Raw genomic sequence first — 12,867 nt, 5'->3', positions numbered from 1 at the left:
AGCTGAGAAAATCCATTCAGAAATTGCAGCTTCTTCTCATTCACAATTCTTTTGTGTGATCCTAATGGCAGGAAGAAGGGGAAATGAAGGGAAGGGGGGATTGGTGATGGTTGATACCCACACTCATACCATAGGTAGAGTAATGGGCAATCACTAAAATTTCCCCAGGAAAAGGAAAGATAAATTTTCTAGAAACCTACGTTCATTCTGTCATAAGTCACATAACTCAGAAAGCCAATGTCATACTTCAATCCTTGCTACCATGATTGAACACTGTAAACACATTCTCAAATGGCCATGGAATTGCAGTGTCATTGATACTGCTCATTTTCTTCATTGGATAAGGATAATTTGAACATAAGACTGACCTCAACCCCATGCCATGTTTTTATGACAAGCCAAGTATGTTTTCTTCTTCTTCTACTTCAATTTTTTTTTGGAAAGTAAGAGTCAAGCATATTCCATTGATTATATATGGTGAAATTTACTGCACTCAACTTTAGCTTTCAGTTTTTTAGAAACACACTTGAAGTCATTTAAGGATAATGAAATTGGGGCTTCAGCCCCCAGAATCCCCCCACCCCCTCCCCATCTTTTTTTCTCCTCTTTAGACCATCAAAGGTTATATGAAGAAAGAGAACAGTGGGTACCTGTGATGAATATCTGTGATAGTGTTAAACCACCCATTTGCCAAACTATTCATAAGAACAGGAAAAGTGGTTAAAAACAAACAAGCTTTAGTCATAATCCCCACCTAGCACCTAGACTCTCTTGATAAAACACGATCCTAATTTTTATAAGATCATATATCTGTTCTAGTTTAAATATTGAGCACCATGCTTCTTGATTGAATTTCTCACAATCTTTCAGAAATCATTAGCTATTTGTAAGACATATAAAATTCCCCTACCCTTAATAGCAACACCTTAGGAGGGCAAGATAGAATACCACAAGACCTCCCTCAGTCTAAACAATAAAATCTTAGCAACAATCTGATAGAGGCAAGTCAACAAACTTATCAGCACACACCACACTGGACTTCCTTGATCCTAAAGTTATAAAAGTAGCTTTAGTGACTTTATTGATGGCTCAATTCTGATAGAATTCACTGCAAACCTTTCAAGATATCTTTTCTGCAATATCCAAAAATCCTAAGAGAAAAGCATAATGGAACCGCTAGAACTCAAAGTTTACAATTTTCCCACATCTCAAGTCTTTTACAATAAAAATTTTCCCTACTCCAAATATCCCAAGAATTAATTCATGCAATCTTCTAGAATTACTAAAATTGTGATTGACCAATCCTAAGATAAATATAATAACTTCTTAAAGCATGCCTTTCATATCTAAAGCTGCATAAAAGTATGAAAAAAAAAAACTGGTACAATGCACAATGATGTACTTACTCTCAATTCCTATCTAGTTTCTCTCTAATTTTTCTCATTTTCAATTAGTGTACCGCAGGCAAAAGATTAGCATAAAACCAAGGTGGTGGCTTTTTTAAGTAAACAGAAAAATATATCCAGAGAAGCCCATATATCATGCAAAACTACAACAAAGTGATGGAATCTGACCAAAAATAAAGAGAGAGAAAATCCAGCAGAAAACAATAACAATTCAGAAGTCCAGCCTCTTTCTGCTTATTATTATTCTATTTTATGCATCCTCATTTGCAGGATATAAATGGAAAATGACTACAAACATGAAGGCTCTGTAGTATAACAGCACAAGTAATTCCTGCAATGAGAAAAATCATGACCGTTTGCAAGTTCTTACATCACCATTACTGGCGGGAAACATTGCATAATTGCAAGGCATTAAAACAATGAGCACCACAAGATATACAAATGAAACATTTTCGTGCACAAATATACACAAGTAGTATATTGCCTCGTGATAAAAAGTACATACAAGTACAAACATTGCTGATGGTGACAAAGACCGAACTACGGCAGTGCTAATCAAAGGTATTGCAAAACAGGAACACACAAAGCACCAAAAGATTTCCGCTAATAATAATATTAGCGTTACCATTGAAGCCTCGTAGAGCTGAAAGTCTCAGTGTCTCACACCCGATTACCACCAACTATCATCTTAGGCCCTCAATCAACCCCTCCAATTCTCTTCTCCCAAACCTCCTCCCCTGAAAACTAGCATCCCTACACCTCACAGCAAAGTAAAATACCAGCCAAGCCACCATGAAATAAACCTCCACAACGGATTGAAGCCCCATGGCCAAAAATTTTCCACAAACCCGAGAAAGAGCCCACCGCACAAACGAGCCACAAAATATAGCTTCGAAACACTTAATCTGTATAGCCTGGTTTAACATGGTTGATATCAAATAACAACCTTCCTTCATAATCTCCCTTCCAGTCCTCCTCGAATCCACAATGGCAACCCAAGCATCCACAGCAAATATAAAAGCCACTAAAGTATCGGTCAGAAACCACGCGAACAAAAACCCCGAAATCTCCTTCTCATAACCCCTAATCCATGGCGACAAAATCGAAAATGGCATCAATTTCAACCTCACGAAGAGCTTAAAAAACGAGTACTGGTCTTCAATTTCACCGAAATACCATAACCCTAGGATCTGAGTCAGTGCATCTCTCACCGCCCATCTCATCAAGATAAACCCTGAGAGTCTCTTGAGCCCTACTCTTGAACCTTCCCAAACTGTACCGAGAAATGAACTATACCTCCCTAACAGATCATTCAAAGTAGTAATGAAAACAATGCCTAATACCAACGAATACGTAACGAGAAACCCTAGAATCACCCAACCGTAAGCGGCGGAGAGAAAACTCACAAGGAAGAACAGCGTCGCGGCGTCGCGGCGGCTGAGCTCCACTCCTCTGAGGAAGAACTGGAAATCCACGATTCTGTCCAATTCTTTAACTTTCTCTTTCTCTTTCTCTTTCTCCAGTCCAATCGTCTCGTTCTCTTCCTCTTTCTGCTCATCGTTTTCGTCGTCGTTATCGGAAAGAGACAAACGCTCGGCTCTGAATGTGATCCCGGTGCGGACGATCTCGTTGATGTTGATCCCGTGGTCGATTACCCGATCCGAAAACCCTAGCGCCTTAGGGTTAAGAATGAGGAAAGTACCGTTGATCGGAGCCTTGCGGTTGGAGCCAAAAGGAGTGCGATCGTCGTCGTCGTCGCCGGAGAAGAAGTCATCGTCTAGGGTTCCGACGCGAGTGAGGTGCAGGAACGGCCGCCTCCGCCGGCGGAGGTGGCGAGGGAGGGAGTCCTGGTAGGAGTGGCGGTGCGCGTCGGGAGCGTCGTGGGAGTCGTGCGGCGCGTGGGGGTTTTGGGAGCCGGAGAGGTCGAGGCGGGAGAGCAAGGCCTTGAGCGAAGGGTCGCGGTCGATGAACGAGGTGACGTGGCGCGTCCCGTCCTCGACGGTGCTGCGGAAGCAGAAGAGGAGGAGGGAGAGGATGAGGAAGGCGGCGAGGTTCGACCTGAACAACGACGTCGCTTCGCGGAACAGCTGCGACGTCGTTCGGAGATTCTCGTGCCGAAGCTGCTGAAGATGTTGATGATGATGATCGCTCATGTCGGTCGGTGTGTTTTTTGTAAAAATAATAAAATCTCTTTAAATTTGTTTTGATTTTTAGTGTTTTCTCTGCTTTCTTTGCTTTTGCTTTTGATTTTGTTTGGACTTAGGAGGAGAGGAAAATGAGAGAGAGAGAGAGAGAGAGAGAGAGTGGTGGTCTGTGTTTTCAATGAGGTTTGGTTGGGGTTCACGCGATGTTGTTGGCGCGTGAGGGGGACGCGCTACATTGATGGGTGGTGATGGCGGAGGAGGTTGTAATGGTAGTAGTAGTAGTAGTACCGTTGAATTATTGGAAAGGAAGTGGTACTATAGAGATTCTGTTTCTTGGTGTTATAAAGTTTGGGTCTTTAAATTTCAGGGCCCCAGAATGTTTGGGAGAGAGAGAATTTTGCTTGGTTGCAAACCATTTTCTCTCTACCCGTCGGTTCAATCCATTTTAAAGGAGATTTTTAGATATTGATTGGATTGAGAAAATTGATATCAAACTGTGACTTTTCAATTATCTAATAACCAATTAACAGCGTTTATTTATAGATAAGTAGAGGTGTTTTCAGGAAAGTATAATAAAAATATAATTAAAATCAACACCCTCCCAATTTCAAACTATACATCTATTAAAATATAATTTCGGTTAGAGTCGTTTGGAAATGTTGACAAAGGCTGAAGTAGAAGGTGTTTGATGGCGAAAGGTGCAAGAGTTAAGTATAGGCTGTTATGATGCTCCTCCTTTGTTTTATTTTTACATGAATTTCATTAATTAAATTTATAGTAAAATTGTTACTCAAAAAAAAAATTTATAGTAAAATTTATAAAGAATATAGAAGAAGGGTGAGGTTTGGGTTTAGTATCTAGTTGTACTGGATCCATTGAAATTATAACACGTATCCATTTTTGAACACATGTTACCATCTTAACGAGTCCAATGCATTACATATACTGAACCTAAACCTCACTGGTAGAAGAAATTAGTACCACATCATTGTGCTAAGGGAAAATATTTTTCTTCTTCTTCTTTAATATAATGTATGGACTGTCTCTCAGTGAGTTAAGTCTCTCTTAATTTTCAAACTATTTTTGGCTCTTATATTTATTTATTTTTCATCGATCGGGCTTAAAATGGTGTAAAGATCGGGCTTTCGACTTTTAAAAGTGTGAACGTGGTAGGTTTTTAAGTGGGCAGTTTTTCTAATGCGTCAGCACTGCCTTAATTATAGGAAAGAGCTTCTGCTTATATAGTATTAGATAACCTAAGCTTTTTTTTCACAAATAAATAAATAAAGAGATACATTAAGGTTTGGGGTTAAGACCATCTCTCGCAAGGGCCTTATTCACATATAAGGGCAGAAGCTGAGATGGGGACCGGCTCAGACCATTTACAAACCAAGCCCCAACGAGCCAGGAAGTGAGCTGACTATGTTTCTGGTCCCCAAGTTGTGCGCACGCAAGGGCCAACGATACAGTGACCAAACCTGCACTACCATAGGGCTGTGTCTGGACTGCCCAAGTGTATTAACTATTAAGTATCTTGTTCGTGGTTGGAGGGTCAAATGCTTCAATTTAATTTTTGCCTATCCCATTGTTTTGTGCTTGGGTCAATTAGTTCCACAGTACTCTGTTGAAAGGCCTTTCTCCTATCTCTTTTGGGTTAGGCCTTTACATCTAGAAGTCACCATTGGACTTCGTTTGTTTTGTATAAAACACAAGTGAAAAACTTTTTTTGACTTGTGTTTTTAACCATGTTTAGTTAGACTCTAAAAATGATTTCAAAAGCCTTTTTATGTAATCATGGTGGTGGCAATGATGGTGATAGTGGTGGTGGCCTTGCTCTATAAGGTTAGGCTGATAATCTTGCCAGACATATTTACTTCTTATTTGCTTAACATGGCATAATAGTCTTATTTGAGATGGTTAATATTGCTGATATTTAGGGCAGAGTAATGCATCCTCTTGTTGATTTCTGCAGGGAGCTGATGAATAGGATACCTAGCACTCAAGTTAAGTACCCGTGTCGAGAAAGGGACAGGTGTGCAGATGCTCTGGCCTGGCATGGAAAAGCCCAGCATCGAGATTATATTTTGTATTATCAACATAACCACAACTTGAGGGATATTTAACCCTAGATTTCCCTTTGGAGTGGGAGGGTTGAAGAGGGAAACCCCAGCAACAAGAGATAAATAAAATCTATGGCAAACCATGCCGTTTTGTATTATCAGTAGAGCCACAATGTTAGTAGTCCACTGATCCAAAGAATTCATGAGACTTTTGTTGATGGAAATATAAAGATGCCAACAAATTTAGGTTCAATATAAAATAAGGGTTTGACTTATCTCTAGTACTTTTTTTTAACTAGACACCTCCTTTTATTTTAAATAACAATGGCAAGTGGTAGTAAGTTTTAATCTTCACATTTTATTTAGTCAGTAAGTGATGTGACAATTTCTTATTAAAATAAAATGAGATTCCAATTTAAAAAGTACTGAATGTAAGCCAAATCCATAAAATAAAAATAATAATACAGGAACATTTAATTTCTTGCCCGTTATTCCACCAAAAAACATATTATTGCCTGTTATACTTTGTGATAAGCAATTTCATTTATTGATCAATTAAATTAACCATTGAACATTGACATACTTGACTCATCACAAGGTAAAGTATATAAGTTTCTGTTTTCCCCTTTCCTGTGAATCAAAATTCCATACTAGATGCCTCAGTTATTGATAATATTTTGGCATGCGGTTCTTCTAATACTACAAAAATAACAAGCCTTAGTCCCAAATTTTTGGGATCAACTAGGAATACTCAATAGACTAATCAAGGTTGGCCACATATATTCTTTTCTAGCATGTAGGTATTCTAAAAATACAAAGAGCAACATGATTCTCAACCAAAACAACACTCTGAACTGCAGGGAAATAAGGAGCCACTTAATTAAAATCAGGCTTCTCTGGGAATGTGCAGCCAGGCCTCTGAATTATAACATTTGCTGCATAACAGCCAGCTCTCACACAGTCTTCAATGGATTTCTCTTGAACCAACTGCGATAAAAATCCTCCAACAAATGCATCCCCTACAAAACATAAGTTAACAAGTTAATTAATTATAAAAAGGTTCAATTTCTTCTTTGCGTGGTATTGGACAAACATTTCTGGTACATGACTTTACTGCCTTCGTGTTTTAAGTTATATCAAGGCCATCAGGTACTTACGCAATCATGATTTTAATGTCAATGAGCAAACCAAACTTATTCGTGGGGTATAAAAAGCAGTATGATAAAGGTACCCTAAATTCATTGGTAAGGAAGTGGAGTAGTTGGAGTAGTTGTAAGGAATGAAATGGGTCAGGTTATGGCTTCCTTAGCTGAAAGAATTCCCATGCCATCAAGTGTGGAAATTCTTGAAGCGTAGGCAGCAAGGAGGGCAATCATTTTCACTGCAGAATTGGGTTTAAATCGAGCAATTATTGAAGGTGACTTAGAGGTAGTTGTTAAAGCCTTAACAGAAGGTTTTTCTGACCGCTCTTGTATTTGCCATATTGTTAAAGACTGTAAGTCTATAATGGGTTTTTTCCAAACCTGTTCTTTCTCTCATGTCAGGCGGCAAAGCAATACAGCTACTCATGCTTTAGCTAAGAGAGCAAGAAAGTCTTCTCCACTCTCGGTGTGGATGGAATCTGTTCCACCAAACATCTCTTACTTAGTATATGTTGATGTAACTCCCTAGTTTCTTTTGTTTTAATGAAATTCGAACGTATTTCTTCTCCAAAAAAAAAAAAAAAATTCATTGGTAAAACCGTAGTAACATTATTATTATTAATAATTTAGATTGGTGCTTTCAATTGTTCTGATCTGCCAAACAGGAAATGAAAGTAATAAATTAGGCAGATGCTTATGGCTATTTCAGTCTTGCCAATTCAATGCTATATTTATAGATGGGTATAATTTGTAAGGAAATGAAAAGACAGAAATGGTGATAATGACCTTTTTCATTGAATGCTCTAGATGATTTAACTTTTTGACAATAATTTGCATGTAGAAGAGTAAGCTAGTCTATTCTGACATTTGAAACTTTTACCAGCACAAGACAACACATACCTGCTCCATTTGTATCAACAATTTTGTCTTTAGGTAATAATATTACAGGGAACTTCTTCACTTTTCCATCTTCGGCAACAACTACGGGATCTGCACCCTGAGTAATTACAACTATCCTCTTATGTGTTCCTGATGCTTTAGGCCATCGGGAAAGTCTTAGAGCTATTTCCTCTACATTTTCAGTCTGGTCAAGAACAGACCAAGCATGTTAAACTTTAAAACAAAAACAGTGAATCTGGTAATATCTGATACCAAGCAACCATTACCTCCCAGCCTTGAACTTTTGAGAAGGTTCTTGCTTCTGTCTCATTTCCAAAAAGAAAGTCCATATACCTAAACCCCGAAGAAGGCATGTCCTATGTCAATATGTATATATACTTATTACCTCAAAAGAAGATGATAAAAATGCTTACGGCAAAAATTTCTCCAGTGCATCCTTGCAGAACTCACAGATATATGGAGCAGAAAGGTTCATCATGAAGATCTGCAGAAAAAAATTAGATATTAGAGATTTCTCATGCAGAAGCTACTTAAACCAGTTGATAAGAGAGGATTCCAAATATGTCACATTATACCTTGTCATATGCAGCTGCATGTTCAGAAACAAGCTGTATGGAGTCTGGGGATACAGTGAGGAAAAAGCCAGCGATGTAATAGTACTTAGCCTTCTCAACTATCCAAACAAGATTTCACAAGGAAGTCGGTTTACAAGAATGACTACCTAGACAAAGGAGATATAAAATAAGAATGCATAGGCAGAAAATGTACCCAACGCCCAGTTTTCTGGCCTTTTTAAATGCTCAGATTTGTAGCAATTTGCCGCCGACAAGTTAGCAACAAGTGACCTACATATTCAGCCAACAATAAGTGTTATTAATCCAGCCAGGCACAAATTTGAGAACATTTGCTTAGTTTAAACAATAAGAGGAAGATGATAAGCAACAGTTTCTCAGGAAGTGTGACAAAATTTCACAGCAAGTTTGATGCAACCAACCTTTGATCACCCACAATACAGACAGCACAAGTTCCTGTTGGTGTAGATTCATCCTCATAATATTGAACCTGATTGATATGTATTTTAGATAACATTGGCAATATTACTACTCTATGGCCCAATGCTTAAGAATATATTTATGCAAATCAAAAAAGTGAAAGAAGAAGAAGAAAAGGAAACTTACATTGACACCAGCAAGCTTTGAGTTCTTCTTCATCTCCTCTCCAAACTTGTCCTTGCCAATGCAACCAATATAAGTCGTTGCACCAGGAATTTGAAGCATCCACTGCAAAAGCAAAGGGTAACTCATTTACTGAGCAAAGGGATAATACTACTGAATTCTTCCACTCCCCTCAAAAGGAAGTAATAATGTACCTGAGCAACTCTGATTGAATTTTGAGTAGCACCTGCAGATAATAAAATCAAATTGAACTCATCATTGATCAATATTATCCACTGAAATCAAATAGAAAAACAATTTTTGAATTTCATTATTTGAGCAATGAATCCATTACCTCCAGCAGTGTACTCCACATTGGGATTGTTAGCCATTTCTCCATACCTGAGACATACATTTAACATTGGTCTATAGTCGAGCAAAGTAAAGAAGCATAGTTTACAGAAAAATTCTCATACAGATGGGAAGGGGGATCCAAGCAGTATCCAACATAAGCTTATATTGAAAAATTCCTAGCAAGTTACCATGTACATTTTGGTGCCCATTTGATGAAAAGAGATGGGAAAAACTCTTAAGCTCCATAAATATGACAATAACAGTTATGTCACATTGCAGTTTCTCAAATACCTAAGCTAGTAAGATACTATTCCTTAATCAAAGTGTACATGCCTTTGTTTCGTAGGAGGGATGGAAAGTATGAGGGATAAAGAGGTCAGGAGAGTCCACCACTCCCTCATGTTTTCTAGCAGGAAGGAAAGCAGAGAGAGAAAGAAAAATATAGATATTTAATTTATGCTATTATAAAGAGAAGCCAATGAGCTCTAGCTCAACCTCAACGCTTCCCCTTATACATGCTATGGATGATTTTGTGGGTTCAACACCCATTGGATGCATGCATAACATACCAATAAAAATTAAAATTTAAAAATAAATAAACCCAATTATAAAGAGAGTAGAATTTGGTGGTCTCATTACCAACAGGACATAATTCAAACTACAAATAAAAATTGTTAAAATAAAAATCTTTAAATTTAGCAAAGTGATAGAAAAAAATAGGAATGGTGGAGAGGTGGTTATCTTTTAAAATTTCATCACTAGGTGCGTATGTAACTTACCAAAAAAAAAAAAAAACCCATCTATAAATATATAATGAGAAATGAGTTAACAATAATTATAATATTTAGATAAAACAAACCTTTAATTTAAAAATATAAAAATAATAAAAAGGTATCTTTGAGCATGTGTGAAAAGGCTAGTTATACTATTATTTCCATATTTAAATTGTTTAAGTGAGGGTAAAAAGGAAATTTCACAACTTTTTTGTGCTCTCCCTCCTCAATCTTGCCCACTTTTTTTTATAAGTAGGTTTTGGCGGACCCAAAGGGGTTTAGTGATTTAGAACAATGAACAACTTTGATACGAGAACTTATGCAGCACAAATTCTCAAAGCAGATTAAAAATCAACAAGATCAGAAGAATAGAAATTATAACTATGAATTAGCACCTATAGTAGGAATCAAACCAAGCCACTGGAAAAATTCCAGCTAAAATTAAATTCATCATGAACTTATCTCTATAGGAGTACAAGAGCACACTTATATAAACTACTAGGACTAAATCTTAACGCTAATTGACTTGGATCAAAGCTTAATTATTGAATTATGAAAATAACCTTAACTCCAAGAAATTAAATAAAATATCAATAACCTAATTAGTTAATAAGACCTAAAATAAAATCCAATTCAAAATTTGGAAAAAGGAAAGATTTGTACAAGTTATGCCTTTTGTCACCAATACCATTTTGTGGAAAATCATTATCCAATAGTTAAAATACAATTGACTTCTAAAAGTATATAAAACTAAATCAAAATAAAATAGACTTTGCAGTTGCACTCCTTGCATCATTTAGCCTCAGCCTCCCCCTCCCTTAACCCTTCTACGAAATGAGAGGATTTGCCCTCTCCCTTCACTTTCTCCCTTCTCCATCCTTCCTTGGTTCCTCCAATCCCTCCAAGGATTGGACCATAGGATAGTAAGGAGAGCTCATGGGTGCTGGTAGGTTTTTCTGTGACATTGCAGACATTTTAATTAACTGTTGAAGACTTGAAGTTGCATTCAAGTACTGTCCTCGCAAAGTAGTATGCTTTTGCTACCCAAGTCATGATTAACTTAGAACATTATTTACATGCTTCTAATAAGCTGATTTCCATAGTTCTTCTATTCCACTCCTCGATATAGCAATTGAAACTGCTGGACAAATACTCGTGGAACAAAATAAACACTTGTGCAATGCTCATGGAACAAATATTAACACTTGTCCTGTCACTACACACACACACACATACAGACAACAACCTTGTGATTATATTCCATTGATGATCTTATGTAACTCAAGTGAATTATCTATAGAAAATTGCACTCAAGTAAGACAAATCAAGATGAGATTAAGCTATGTCAACTTTAACATACTACATTTTTTTAATTTATCACCACTCATATCACCCCTTCAAAATTGATGGTTATAATCTCACTGACTAAATCTTTACAGATCAACAGTAATAATGCCCATCTTATAAAGTCTTTTCATCGCCCCTATTATATCTTCTAAATTGATGGTTATAATCTCACTGCCTGAATCTTTAAAATATTCAACAATTGTAGTACCCATCTTATACAGTATTAATTAGATCTCTAGTAAAGTAAAATTCAATCAAATGAAATCACATCCAATTCAATATTCGAGCAATTCTCATTTTCCATGGCCCAAGAGTGAACATAACTCAAACTGAGAACCACCACATCAAAAACATAAACAAAGATTAGCATTACAATGATCTTGACATAAAAAGAAATGTCTTACATTGGTACATGCTTTTCCTCTGCGAGAATTGCATTGTTCGACTTCAGGTCATACCTGTTACAGAAAACACGACCAGCCAATCAAAACAATGAAACTGTATTTCTGTTCTCTCTTTTTCAATACATGTTATTCGAGGAAATTATCCGAAAAACCATTAACATTATAAACAACTGTGACTAATTTAGTAATTTATGGGCTGTTCCAGCAATTCCCAACTCCACCAAAATGGGAACTGATAAATGTAATATGTGAGCAATAAACTAAGGGAAAAGTTAGCGGAAATCTTTTTAAAAACTTTTTATGGTAAAAGAAAAAAGCAACCGACTTTTTTTGACACTTTTTTATATTTTTCACAATTGTGGTATCAAAACTTTCTTAAAATAGTACTTTTAACAAATGCCTATCATTCTGTACACTTAGAATAACACCCACATTTATATGAGAGGAAGGTGTACTCCATCAGCTACATTGAACAATTTCAACCTATGTCCAAGCTTCAGTAAAAATTAAGGAATCTAAAAACAGTAACTAATATGTAAAACTGAACTTGCTAAATACAAAAGCCTAATAAAATGACTAAAGTCTCCAAACAAAGACAGGTCAAAGTAGTTTTAACATTAGAAGCAGTAAATGCAAAGATCAGACACGAAACATAAGTGTTTGTCTGTTTTACACTGCAAAATTAAGAAAAGCAAAGCAAAAACGTAAAAAAAATTCAAATTTTTCTAGGCGATAAAAGTAAAGCTGTTAAAATTGGTTGGTGGGTGTGACATACATTTGCAAGAAGTGTTCGTCAACAGCGACTGAGATGTCGAGGAGAGGGTTACCCATACCCATGAGAATGCCTTCGTGCGCCATTGAATCAGAAGAAGCTGATCTGAGCGGAGAGAAGAGATAAGTTTACACAGAAATCTATGAGAATGAGAATGATCAAATGAAGGTATGTATGTAAGTGTTGTGTTGACTTCCAAGTCCAATAATAGACTCAGTCTGTTTAGATATATAGTTTATGGTTGAAAATGAAAACCGAATACGTTATAATAAAATAATTTTTAAACGTGTGAATAATACCGTAGGGCTTTAATTTTAAAGTTGTTTTTGCTTAAAAAAAGTACTTGCGTGATGGGTCTCATAAACAGTGCACGGAACTTATACAAAAAACATAAATGCGCATCTGCTTTCC

At 36.7% G+C, this 12,867-nt stretch overlaps 2 protein-coding genes across 2 annotated transcripts; both read right to left on the bottom strand.

Moving 5' to 3' along the window:
• Nucleotides 1–1,616: 1,616 nt before the first annotated feature.
• Nucleotides 1,617–4,026, bottom strand: LOC126691859 (uncharacterized). Its single transcript, XM_050387113.1, has one exon. It carries the CDS (start codon nt 3,557–3,559, stop codon nt 2,090–2,092), a length of 1,470 nt encoding a protein of 489 aa, XP_050243070.1. The 5' UTR covers nt 3,560–4,026; the 3' UTR covers nt 1,617–2,089.
• A 2,172-nt stretch (nt 4,027–6,198) lies between these two features.
• On the bottom strand, nt 6,199–12,664 carry LOC126691858 (adenosine kinase 2-like). Its single transcript, XM_050387112.1, has 12 exons — nt 12,460–12,664; nt 11,685–11,738; nt 9,162–9,208; nt 9,022–9,053; nt 8,831–8,932; nt 8,647–8,714; nt 8,421–8,497; nt 8,228–8,325; nt 8,066–8,136; nt 7,919–7,985; nt 7,653–7,836; nt 6,199–6,629 (listed from the first exon to the last, which is right to left on the bottom strand). Exons 1-12 carry the CDS (start codon nt 12,540–12,542, stop codon nt 6,487–6,489), a joined length of 1,026 nt encoding a protein of 341 aa, XP_050243069.1. The 5' UTR covers nt 12,543–12,664; the 3' UTR covers nt 6,199–6,486.
• Between the last annotated feature and the right edge of the window lie 203 nt (nt 12,665–12,867).

This window comes from Quercus robur, chromosome 7 (genome assembly GCF_932294415.1).
Source record: "Quercus robur chromosome 7, dhQueRobu3.1, whole genome shotgun sequence".
NCBI lineage: Eukaryota > Viridiplantae > Streptophyta > Magnoliopsida > Fagales > Fagaceae > Quercus > Quercus robur.
The sequence above is the reverse complement of the archived record's forward strand: the minus strand, read 5'-3'. Positions and strand labels throughout refer to the sequence as shown.